The 12937-nt window shown below is 38.3% G+C and overlaps 1 protein-coding gene across 1 annotated transcript in view; it reads right to left on the bottom strand.

The window, feature by feature from the left end:
- VCAN (versican) overlaps positions 1-12937 on the bottom strand; it is a 103065-nt gene that overhangs the window by 73555 nt on the left and 16573 nt on the right. The window contains exon 4 of the mRNA XM_034774107.1: positions 9295-9588. Coding sequence (XP_034629998.1) covers positions 9295-9588 — 294 coding nt within the window. The remainder of the gene's footprint in view (positions 1-9294; positions 9589-12937) is intronic.

The following is a 12937-nucleotide window of genomic DNA, read 5'->3' as shown; positions in this document are numbered from 1 at the left end:
AGCAAAGTCAGTAATATTAGTTTCATAGTGCTATATTAACATTATCAGAGGTCTTCATACAACATAATGTCAACAAAATACAAACATATTGCTCTTTATTGTACTGACTGAAATGTTGAATCTGAATCTTTCATTTCATACTCTTGCCAACCGACTCCCAGTTAAAGGAAGAGATGTTTCCCATTTCCCCTGGTGCCTTTATGCTATGCTATGTATTAGTTGTATTGCAAATGTCATGGGTGTTTTTTCAAGGCTTACTTTAGCATACAATTCACATGTATAACAGGAAGTAAAATACCAGCTCAGTATATTTTCAGCACATAATTACAAATCACAAAAAGGAACCCTGACAGCACAGGAGTGTACTTAGGCAACAGAAACTAACATGCCATCCTAAAACACTATATTATAATGTCACAAGATTTGCTGTAATCCGTGTAAACTATACTCCGAGGCATTTAGATTAGGTCTGAAAGCGAGAACAATAGTCCACCGAGGTCCAAAAAATACCCACAGGTAGGATCAGAAACCTTGTATTGCAATGAAGTTGACTTTTGGAAAACATTTTAAAAAGGCATAATCCTGCTTCCCTTCACACACAAAACTGGGAGCATTATATATGAAAGGACAACAGGATCAGGCCCTTTAAAACACCAAAACAATAAGGGGACAGCAGTTGTGGATCAAGAGTGGAGTATGGCCTTTAGAGTCACCATTAGGACATAGACAATTTCAAGATTTTTAGTACATAAATATGTCAGCACTAACTATCCCAGCACAACACAATTGAACCTACAGCCTCTTTCATATGAAAGCACTGCTAAGTATCTAATCAGGTAATTAAAATCCTTACACAAACATGCAAGAAATTTATATAGTTACAATGTTTTAGGAAGACAGGCACAAAGGCCAAAAGCTGGGTTTCAGAGTTAATGAATGAGCTCAGGGAAACTCAAAGACTCAGCATATGATATGAAAATTTTATCATTCCTACTTGAGGGTCAGGGGTCAGGGAGAAAGATGAGGTTTGAGATAAGATTCAGAGAGTCACATTTACAGAAAGGAGATATTCCAAAGGATGGAGCAAAGAAGAATCTACTATCCACTAAGACATCCAGAATTTAAGAGCAAAGGGAAAAATTGTTAGAACAGGTAATGGGACAGGCAGAGAAGGGGAAGAAGTTAAGGCAGAATATAGGAATATGCAAATTGAGCACATCCATTTGTTTAATGCTCAAGAGTACCCAATACATAGGTACATATCAGGTATTTTCACATGCACATGGCTAATTAGATGTCTCTCAGGGGTTTGTCTACACTTACAGCACTGAAATGGTACAGCTGCACTGGTGCAGCTGCGCCTCTGTAGCACTTAATGAAGATAACTACTTTTTGCCAACAGAAGAGCTTCTCCTATTGGTGTAGATACTCTGCCTCCCTGAGAAGCAATTGCTATGACGATGGGAGAAGCCCTCCACTCCCCTGAGCAACCATGTAGTTATACCAAGTGTAGACCAGGGCGTAGGCATTTGTTCATGCATATAAGATATTTGTGTGCATAAACTAAGTCTACACAAATGTAGGTCTGAAGTTTCACACACCTAATTTTGAAACGTTGCCCTTACAGTTAAACTTTTAGATTATACGCTGAAATGGACAAAGAGGTGGTCAGTCAGATGTATCCAAATCCAGATCCAAACTTCATCAAAGTTCAGAGCATTAGGATCCAAGGGCTTGGTCCATACCCAATACGGAGTTAGATCCATTCATTAAGTTTGGATCAGAAGCCAGAAGTTTGGGGGTGTTTGGATACAAGGTTCTGGTGTGAGCTATTCTCTAATTAACATCTGTTCCAGTGGGAACAAAGTTTATTGTTTATTTTAAGGAATATTAACATTAAATAGAGGTGGGGAAAATAGAAAATAAAGCCAGCATCAAAATATATTATGAATAAAGGGATAGAATGTGATTCACCACTATTTGATGGCTTTGTAATACTAGTTATTTGTGACTTTTTAGGTGACTGCCAGGTTTTCATTAAAATGTTTGCAAATCTTAAAAGTTTAACAAATTCATGCCTGATATGCAGTTACTTACTATTCATTACTTATTAACTGCTAATCTCTTGATAAAAACTTTCAGACATTCAGTGAGGGAGCAGAAATAAACAAACCAAAAAAAAAAAAATAAGGCCAAATGCATCAGATATTTGGTTCAGCAATTATTAATTGACCAACTCTAACAAACAAACATTTTGTTTCCTAAAGAAGAAGAAGAATACAATATAAATTCTATTCAGTTTATAGATAGGTGGCCAAATTTTCTGCTGGTGCAAACTGAAATCCAAGGAGCAGTGCTGATTTACACCATCTCTAGGATTGTTTCAGCTATACTAGGTAAGTGCCTTATCACTAATATGATGTATACATTTTTCATGGACATGATTCAGATTTGTAAACTTAACTGAGAAGAATTAGCTGAGACACAGATGCTTCTTCTTAGTGAAGACATCTACCAGCATTTCTTTCTGCCTTGTACAAAAAAAAAAAAAAAAGTTGATTTTTTAATAGGTTCCAACTCCAATTTTAACTGGTTGCTTCTCTATCCAGATGTTTTGCATTACTGTACTCCTTGCACCATGTGTTCAAGAGGCTGTCTTCTTTGTGCTTCTTCTGATGTAAACCATGAGACAGATTTTCCTAATAAAATGCATGAATCTTTTAGCAGCAAGAAAGCAAATTATCTCAACAACTGCTGCTTACATCAAAGGCTATCTTGTATTGCTTTCAATTGATTCCTTTTATATTAAGAACAACCTGAATGAAGTTGATTTTGGATGGACGTATGTGAATTGGTAGAGATGCTGTACTTTTTCATTCTCCAACTGTTTACTTTATGCTTTCACTCTGGAACAGCTTTCTTCCCTCTTCTTCACTGTTGTTTAAATAAGGTCATTAAAATGGTGGAGTTATATTAAGACCTAATAATTTTATCTAGGAAAACACACTATATGGCTTGAGAACAAAATGCTTTAACTTTGAGACCACAAACTGAGAAGTTTAATAAGAAATGTATCTCTAATTTACTCTCTAGAGGCAGACAATACTAATTTTACTTACATTTTACAAATAAGTATTTCTACATTTTTCAGGATACTTAGGCCCCAGTTCAACAAGATACTTAAGCATGTCTCTAACTTTAAGCACTTGAATAATCCCTTTGAAATCAATAGAACTACTCACATGATTAAGGTGAGGCCTACAGTACTTAAGTATCTAGATGAATTAGGGCCTTATACTACATCAGTACCTTATGAAACATGCCCAGCAAACATGCCCATGCAGAAGCTCATCAAGTCCACTTTTTGAAGCGAGTCAAAAAAGAAATAAACCTCCATACTCCAATCAATGGTCGATAAAAAAAAGTAGTCCATGATTTACTCTCTAGCTACTGCAGTATTAAGGGCCTGATATAAAGCCTAATGAAGTCAATGGAAAGACCCCCACAGACTTCAGTGGATTTTCAATCAAGCCCTAAGAGAAGAAAAAAAACCCTTTTCCTCTCTGTAATGAGTGGCCATAAAACCAGTATCCACTAGAAATGAAGTCACTTTTGGCTGAAATCATATTTTGTTCCACTGCAGCTGAGCATCAGTGTTCTGCAAATTTTGCTTTGTAATTAATGCTTTTTTAACATTCCCTCTCCCACCAAAAGCAATCTTAGCTTTTAACAAATAAAAGACGTTTTTGATGATAGCCCTGATGCAGCAAAGTACTGGAGCACATGCTTAACTCTACGGTCAAAGTCAACACTTTAGGCATGATCTTAAGAACCTTGCAGAATAAGGGACTAAACATGAGCTGTAGGAAATAAACACAATAAAACAATTAACAGAGGTTAAACTTCAAGAAGACTTCAGAGAGATCTGTAAGCAACCAAGCAGAAAATAAAAGATAATAAGCCATATGGTTTCTGTAGAGCAAAAAAAAAAAAACGTCATGATCAAAGTAATGATCTCTTATTTTTAAAAAACAAGACTTTAGACTTCAAATCTCAAATTATTAGTCTGAGCNCAAAAAAAAAAAAAAAAAAAAAAAGTCATGATCAAAGTAATGATCTCTTATTTTTAAAAAACAAGACTTTAGACTTCAAATCTCAAATTATTAGTCTGAGCCAATTTTATTTTCCAGAGTCAAGAATAGTATGGTTTTGCAACTGGAAAGCAAACTAAGTAAATCTTAAACTTAACTGTACTATAGATAGATTTTTTCTTGGCTCGTGATTTTATCTGAAGCTAATAAATTGTGCTTTGTAATTTAAATCTATTGTCCAGGTTTCTGGTTCATATATTTTAAAAAATAAAAACACCCTATTTAATTCAGTTTTTAGATTAGCAATCTTCAGAATGTGGTTTGGAGGTTTCTTCTAACTTTAATTGCAAAATTAAATTCAATATATATAGAATTTCCACCAAGGAGAGTTTGAATCACAATAAAGACTTCATGCTGAGCTAAAGAAAGAAGTGTCTCCTTTTTTAAATACAAGGTTTGTTTTGATAATGATTAAGACAGATGCCTCCTTTGGCACAGATCTGCTGCTCTGGAGCATTTGAAAAATCTAATCCACTAGCTGGCTCCACAAGGGCCAGAGTCAGCCATCCTTTCTGGAGTGGAGAAGCATATGTTTACATGTGTCCCACAGATTCCAGTTGGACTACTCAAAGTCACAGAGGATATTACTCAGCATGAGTGAAAGTGGTAAACTGAGGTACTTAATCATTGCCATTTCACTTCATACTAAATGCATAATGTGCATAACATTCAAAAAGTTAAATCACTGGCTTTCAGGCAGTTGTACGAGAAAGATTTGGGAGCTGAACATGAGCACCCAATGTGATGCTGTGGCCAAAGGAGCTAATGTGATTCTGGGATGCATAGACAGGGGAATCTTGAGAAGGAGTCGAGAAGTTATTTTACCTCTGGATTTGGCACTGGTGTGACTGCTGCTAGAATATTATGTCCAGTTCTGGTGCCCAGTATACAATAAGGATGTTGGTAATTTGAAGAGGGTTCAGAGAAGAGCCATGAGAATGGGTGAAGGACCAGAAAACATGACTTATAGTGATAGACTCAAGGACCTCAGTCTACTTAGCTTAACAAACAGAAGCTTTAATGGTGACTGGATTGTCTATAAGTATCTACATGGGGAACAAATATTTAATAATAAGCTCTTCACTCTAACAGAGAAAGGTATAATACAATCCAATGGCTGGAAGTTGAAGCTAGACAAATTCTGACTGGAAAAAAGGCATAAATTTTTGACAGTAAGGGTAATTAACCAATGGAACAAGTTACTCAGGGTCATGATGGATTTTCCATCACTTACCATTTTTAAATCAGTATTGGATGTTTTTCTAAAAGATCTTCTCTAGGAATTATTTAGGGGAAGTCCTATAGCCTGTGTTACATAGGGGGTCAGATTAGATGATCATAATGGTCCCTTCTGGCTTTCAAATCTATGAGGCAGAGGAAAGTTTACTGGGACACAGTAAAAATGTGACACCACTGCTTTCAACGATACTACAATCTGTTTTGCAGACTTTAGGCACTGGCGCTACCTAGATAACTCTGTTTGATTTTGCCACAGAGGAACGCTGTGTGTTTCCAATTAGCAGCCTCTGATCTAATAAATGAATGTAACAATTCTTTAAAGTTACTTTTCATTAACACAGGTCCCATAAATGTCAGTATTCAAGTATTAGGGGAAAAACATAACAAGATACATTATGAAAATACTGACAGAGCACTAAGCATTGTACTGAGGTTTTGTGCAAGGTTTTAAGAAACCAAGATTGCAGTGTGGTGACTGCTACAAAGGAGTGCTCTTAACCAGTTTCATATGGAACAGTTGTGTCTGAGCTTCAGATCAGGGCTTATTGTATCACACAGAGCCTCACAGTGACTGTATATTACAGGGGTTCTTAAACTGGGGGTCGGGACCCCTCAGGGGGTCACGAGGTTACTACATGGGGGGTCATGAGCTGTCAGCCCCTACCCCAGACCCTGCTTTGCATTCAGTATTTATAATGGTGTTAAATATATTAAAAAGTGTTTTTAATTTATATGGTGGGGGGATCGCATTCAGAGGCTTTCTATATGAAAGGGGTCACTAGTATAAAACTTTGAGAATCACTGGTATATTGCATTTTCATGTGACACACTGAGCTAGACTGTGACATTTAAGCCTCAGTCCTGAGAGCAGTGTGGAGTCGTCTCACCTTAGGGAGAGCAATAGAGAGATTATTAACTATGTCACAATCTCTCTAGTATCAGAGGGGTAGCCATGTTAGTCTGGATCTGTAAAACGCAACAGAGAGTCCTGTGGCATCTTATAGACTAACAGATGTATTGGAACATAAGCTTTCGTGGGTGAATGTGTCTGACAAAATAGGTATTCACCCACGAAAGTTTATGCTCCAATACATCTGTTAGTCTATAAGGTGCCACAATCTCTCTAGTGTTGACTCTTGTATACAAAGAGTGAGCAATTTCACTATCAGAGGGGACTGCTGCTAGTATGCTGGCCTTGTTTTGCAGGTTGATTCAGAGGTTGGGTAGGTTCTTAGCTTCTCCTCCTTTCCCCTGCCCCCTTTTTGGATCCTGGCTCTATAAGGGAAGAAAGGCAAGCAGGTGCACAGTCCTTGAGGAGCCATGTAAATATTAATATCCTTCACAAGAATTTGCATGCGGTCATTGGGGTTTTTTTTTCTTTGCTTTTGTGTTTTGGACAATGTTCACAGATGTAAAGATTTTATTAATTTGCAAACCAAAAAAAGACAATGTATAGCTTAAACCCTTTTACATGAAAAACAACAAACAAAACTAATATGGTTTGGAGATACAGTGAATTGCTTCAAAAAGTTTTATCTAACATTTTGAATTGCATTCAATATTGCATCAGTACTAAATAAAACCAAATGCTACAATCTGATGATATAGCGTTCACTAGTTACCTCCCTCTTTGTTTATGGAAACAAATATACGTGTGTGTGTGTGTTTGAGCCTTATTCTGTACTCATTACTGATCATGCTAGATGCCTACTCAGAGGAGCTGATGCTCTCCCATTGATATCTAAGGGATTTGAAGGTACCCATCCCCTCTCAGAAGTAGAGCTATGTGAATAACTGATTTTTCAGTTTACTGGCCATTCCAAAAAATTGAAAAAAATTATTTTGAGTCAACTCCAAATTAATTTTTTTCGAAATTTTTGGAAAGCTGAAAAGTTAAACTTTTGTTTAGCATCAAATGAAACATTTTGTTTGACCTGAAATAAAATATTTCATTTCACTTTTGAGCTTTTAATTTTTTTTATTTTACTAACAAAATTGAAGTAAATTTCAAAATGATAAGTCATTTTGAATTGAAAAATTGAAACTTTTCATTTAAAAAAAAACTTTTCATTGCAGTTTCTTTTTCTTCCAATCATAAGAACAGCCATATTGGGTCAGACCAAGGGTCCATCTAACTCAGTATCCTGTCTTCCGACAGTGGCCAATGGCAGATGCTTCAGAGGGAATGAACAGAACAGGTAATTCATCAAGTGATCCATCCCTGGTCGCACACTCCCAGCTTCTGGCAAACAGAGGCTAGGGAGAGAATGCCTGCCCATCCTGGTTAATAGCCATTGATGGACCTATCCTCCATGAACTTATCTAGCTCTTTTTTTAATCCTAATCAAAACAATTGTTTTGAATTCAACATGAATTTGGAAAATGTTTTGGTCAATCCAACTTGCAAATTTCACCCAGGTCTCCTTGGTGCTCAGTACCTGGCAGGAACAAGCTGTAATTCTTCAATGATCAGTAGGAGATTTTCCTGAGCAAGTGATGAGTAAGGAGAGGGCTGAGTAAGGTCTAAATCTAATGGACCAGATGGTGTGAGCCCCTGTGCAAATACACAAAAGCAAAGAAAAAAAAACAGTGACCCCATGCAAATTCTTGTGAAGGATATTTATAAGCCCCGGGTATGTCAAAATTTGCTTTAAAAAAACCTTCCTGAAAGGACAAAGGACAAAGTGCAAAATACAAATTCTATTTTCATAGGGTGAAATTCACTCTATACATGCCCAGTAGCCAGACTCTATGTGAGTGAATAGCAACTGGGCTGGGGAGGTGAAATCCTATGTTCTAACTGAGGATAGGCTTCCAGCCTTCAGTTCAAACAACCACCTCCCCAAAACAGTCACTATTCCAACCCATTGGAGAGTCTTCTGCAGTCCCTCCACAACAGGGTGAATTTCACCCATTAGACTTTAAAATGATCGTAAACAAACAAATTGCAAATATATTGAGTCATCTCCCACTTGAGTTGTAAAGATGAGTAAGGGACCAATCCTGCATGAATATATAGTCTTTATTTAAGCATGTAGTGCCTCTGAAGTCAATGAGACTATTGCTGTGAGCAAAGATTTGTAAGATCTGACCCACAAACAGTAGGGAAAAAAACTATTTAAAAATACAAAAAACAAGAGCACCCTGTACAGCAATGTGCTGAGCATCTTCAGCTCCCACTGACTTCAGTTAGAGTTGAGAGCAGGCAACATGTCATGTTATGCCACACCTTTAGGTTGAACTGGGATATTGGGATCATAAAACTCTACTGATTGAGCTAAGGACCTAGCTCTGTAGCAGGCTCATCAACCTCTATATGTGACCCAGCTTCCACGAGAGGGGGATGGAGTGACACACTGGGTGGGTGTGGCTTACTGTCACTGAAACCAGAAGTCCTGAATTAAAGGCCCAGCACTTCAATGTTTACTCATGCAAATACTTCTTATTCCTTAACTTTAATGGGACTAGTCATGAAAATAAGGATTTTATTGACGTCAATCAAAAAGAATACCACTGTCATGATGGGTTGCAAGATCAGGCCTTGATGCCTTAACTCAGCCACACTTCAGCCAGGCACTGCATCACCTACAATTCCACAGCGCTAGGAAATCCAGTAAACCGTAGGAGGCTGTTGAAAAATGTGTGCCCCACTGTTGAGGAACAACAGGGCACAGATGAACCTTATCTCAACATTTCCTCTCTCCATAGTGTCTTGCCTTGTCCTTAATGTTATTTTAGCAGAGTTGTTTCTGTTTGGATTCTTTGTTTGTTCTGTAAAGCCACAGTAATGAAATGCTTTTGTTACAATATACATGCTCTGTAAGGAACAGAATCAAGCAAAATGGCAGGTTAAACCCTTTTGTGACCGAAATGCATTCTTAAAATCATAATAAAAAAAGCTTACGTTTAAAGCAGTAGGCATCAAACTTGCTATGTGGGTAGGGGAAGCCTGTTTGGTTCTCATAGCGATACAGGGTTCTCACCCCAAGTAAACCTCCTCCACACTGGATTCTAGCCACAGATACAGGATAACGCACGCTGCCATCAGCCAGCCAGCCATAGTCACATTGGTCAAAGCCATTCCTCCAGGCAGCATGCAGGTCCCCAACTGTAGCAAGAACTGCATCCCTTTTCACACACTGCTTCTTAGCTTCTTCAAAGGTTAGCTTGTTGGGCAGTGTCACATGGAACACATCACCTAGAGGAATAAAAACAAAGGTGAGTTTTACTGAACAGTTCCCTCTTGATACTCCAGTTCCGACTGCCTCTCCATTATTAAGGTTGAGATGCACATTCCATTACCAACTCAATTTAGTCCCATTCCCTGTGTAAGATATTTAGGAAAGGCCTTTCCTTTTGAATTTTGCATGTGTGCTCTGTGGCCAGAGAACCAGATCTGCCCAAAATTCACACTATGTACATGCACATGAAATTCACCCACTCACCACACAGCACACAGATTGAATCTGTGACCTTTCTGTGAGGGAATTATGCAGTGGTTGGAGACAGACTCCTCCCCTCAACATGCAGGCAGGGCACAGGGGAGCCAAACCCTGTGTGACTTCTACTTGAGCCCTGGGCTGAAATAGGCATTGTGACTTCAGTGCACTCAGTGAACCTGGAACATGGTTTGATAGCGCTTATTTTTCTCAGTGAAAGCAAATCTACTCTCTTACATCTGCAGGCCTCTTACTTGGCCCTTCTAGTCATCACTAGGATCTCTCTCAGGGCTCAAAGAATGCAAATGCTCTTTATTGGCTGCTGTAAATCAATTTTCAGAGTGATACTTCTACAAGTCGACTACTGATAGCATGCCCAATGAAAAGAAAAAGAGAATCAGCACTGGACACATTATGGTATGCCCTGAGTCTGTGACTTCAGCTGAAATAGACAAATTAGTCCAGAAGCTCCCTTGTGCACTTTGGCTTCAAGTGAATATTAATTTCCAAGTAACACCTTTCCACTTATAAATTACTCATGGGGTTTGAACAAAATGATTCCTGTGTCTTAGAATCAGTTCCAATGTAAATAGTCCTTTTGTGATTGATCGTTTTTAGAGTTTTGTTTTAGAATCAAACCGAGCTGCTCCTTTACCCACCAAAATAGCAACAAACTTAAAACCCATATCCTGGGAATGGTGGAATGTTTGACACCTTCCTCTGTCTAGACTTAAGAGTGTAGCTAATGAGATATAAAGTAAAAAATGTTCAGTTAAAGAGAGTAGGGTAAACTCAAGTTGCTTGTTATGAGAAGCTGATTTTTCTCCCATCTTCTCTGGACCAGAATACAAAAGTTCCTATTGCTGGGGAGAGCTGCTTAGCCACATTGGACATGTGATCTGTCTCTAGATAACTTAGCAAAAGACAGATGGAGAGACTGCGTCCCATGAGCAGGTCCAGTCACATCAATATTACATTTGGTTTAGTCCTGAAAGGAATGCAAGTGTGAAAGAAGGCAGTGGGCTAATTTTTTCCTCATTCTTAGAAGTGTTGTGATTTGTTATTATAGCTGTAATATCAATTTCATGGTATGAGTTTCCTTATACAAATTGTAGGGAATTTCTAACCTAGGGATAAATCACTGTAGCCATTAAGGGCCAGATTAGACCTGCTAAGGATGATTCAGAGTAAGGGACAGCACAGAATTGCATCACACTGAATAGCATCAGGAGGCAAAATGCTTCTCTGAGCTCCTTAGACCACAGTGGGAGTACGCCTACTACTATAGGTAGGGCCCTACCAAATTCACAGCCATGAAGTGTGAGCTACACAGATGTCACAGGGGAGACCAAGGTTTCTCAAATTGGGGACCCTGACCCAAAAGGGAGTTGCAGGAGGGTCACAAGCTTATTTTAGGGGGAATTGTGGTATTTCCACCCTTACATCTGTGCTGCCTTCAGAGCTGAAGTTAGGGTAGCAGTACTCTAACCCCACCCCCATACAATAACCTTGTGACCTCCCCCCGCCCCAACTCCTTTTTGGGTCAGGATCCCTACAATTACAACACCATGAAATTTCAGATTTAAATTGTGGAAAATTGGGCCCACATTTTTGCATCCACACATAGAATCGTGCATTCCATTCTGCATACTTCTGCCTCTTGTTACTGGATTTACACCTGCAAATGGTGGGAACACTTTTTTATGGTTTCATATTGTGCCTTCACCCTGCTGAAAATCTACCCATCAGTGTCACACAAAGAACTGTTTATATGGAAGAAACCTTTGCAACCTGCCTGAATTTGCAATGTTAATAATACTGCACATTTGAGTGGTGGGTAGAGTGCCCTTCTTTCTACTGAATCTGTCTAATGATAGACCAGAGGCCAAGTTATTTGGTTCATTTTTTAAATTCTGCTAGTGTAACAAAGATTCTGTGTCTGAAGCTCAGTTTATGAGCAAAAAATTCATAAATGCTGAAAACAAAAAATGCATTTAAAGAAAAATGTAAACTAACTAAAATGGGGCAAACTGCCCGAAGAGAGTCCAGCTTTTTGTCCATTACCACCTATTTGACATGATATGGGCTTTTTGGAGCTGAAGGCACAAAGAATGCAAAAAGATGGCAAAGCAATCAGCAAAATACTTTTGTTATTCCACCGTGTATTGTGTAAAGATTAATTTCTTTCAAGAATGCTAGTGTGAAAATAAATAAAAAAATAATTATGTTAAAATAATGGCAGTTTGCATTTGTTCAAGCCAAGAAATTAGATACTTAGAATCCAAAACTTCTAGTTTAAAATCACCCAAACCAAATTCCAATTAACCACACATTGACACTACCAGAAATTAGCCTGCAATCAGCCTGTCCAATATGAAAAGAAACGACAAGTCTATGTGTCAATGTTACTATGACCTGCATTTACAACAGTGTACTAACCATCACGACCAAATATAAAAACAAAATCAAGCAAAACTCTCAAAGCTGTAGATGAGTCTGGTTATATAAATCTGAAAACTTTTAAAAGTTGCTCTGCAGTTTTCCAAAACATAAAAAAAGAAAAAAGTTTCCTCCGTCCATTGGGCACATAGGAGAAATATTTCCAAGCCAATCATCAGATAGTCCAGAGGTACTGATCTGATTCACACTAGCACCAAACAGAAGTCTCTGATTTCTGAGACTTAAATGAGAAAGAGAATTATAATGCATGCATAGGGCTGAGTAAGACCAGTATCTGTCATCTAGTTCCTTAGTTCTGACTTTAATTTAAAAGAAGTTTTAGAGCTCATTAATGGCTGTAAGAACCAACTGCTTCTGGAAGAGGAGGAAAGGGGATCTCTGGCCAAATGGTGGTCGATGAAGACATGGCGTTGCAGTGGCCCTTACTACTCCAATAGGAAGTGTGAGCCATTTAGTCCCTCATTATAGCCCTATAGACGAGTGCTGAGGAACACATGCTGCTACCCCAATACAAACACGCTGGTGTAGTGATTGCAAAGGACAAAATTAGATGGTATCCTCTTTGTTCAGGGACAGCTGGCTGATAAATTATTGGAGTTTCTTGTGGATGTACTGTAGGGGAAGGGACGGGAGGGAAGGACTTACTTG

This window comes from Trachemys scripta, chromosome 6 (assembly GCF_013100865.1).
Source record: "Trachemys scripta elegans isolate TJP31775 chromosome 6, CAS_Tse_1.0, whole genome shotgun sequence".
In the NCBI taxonomy this organism is placed as follows: Eukaryota; Metazoa; Chordata; order Testudines; family Emydidae; genus Trachemys; species Trachemys scripta.
This window is presented reverse-complemented; position numbering and strand designations above follow the sequence as displayed.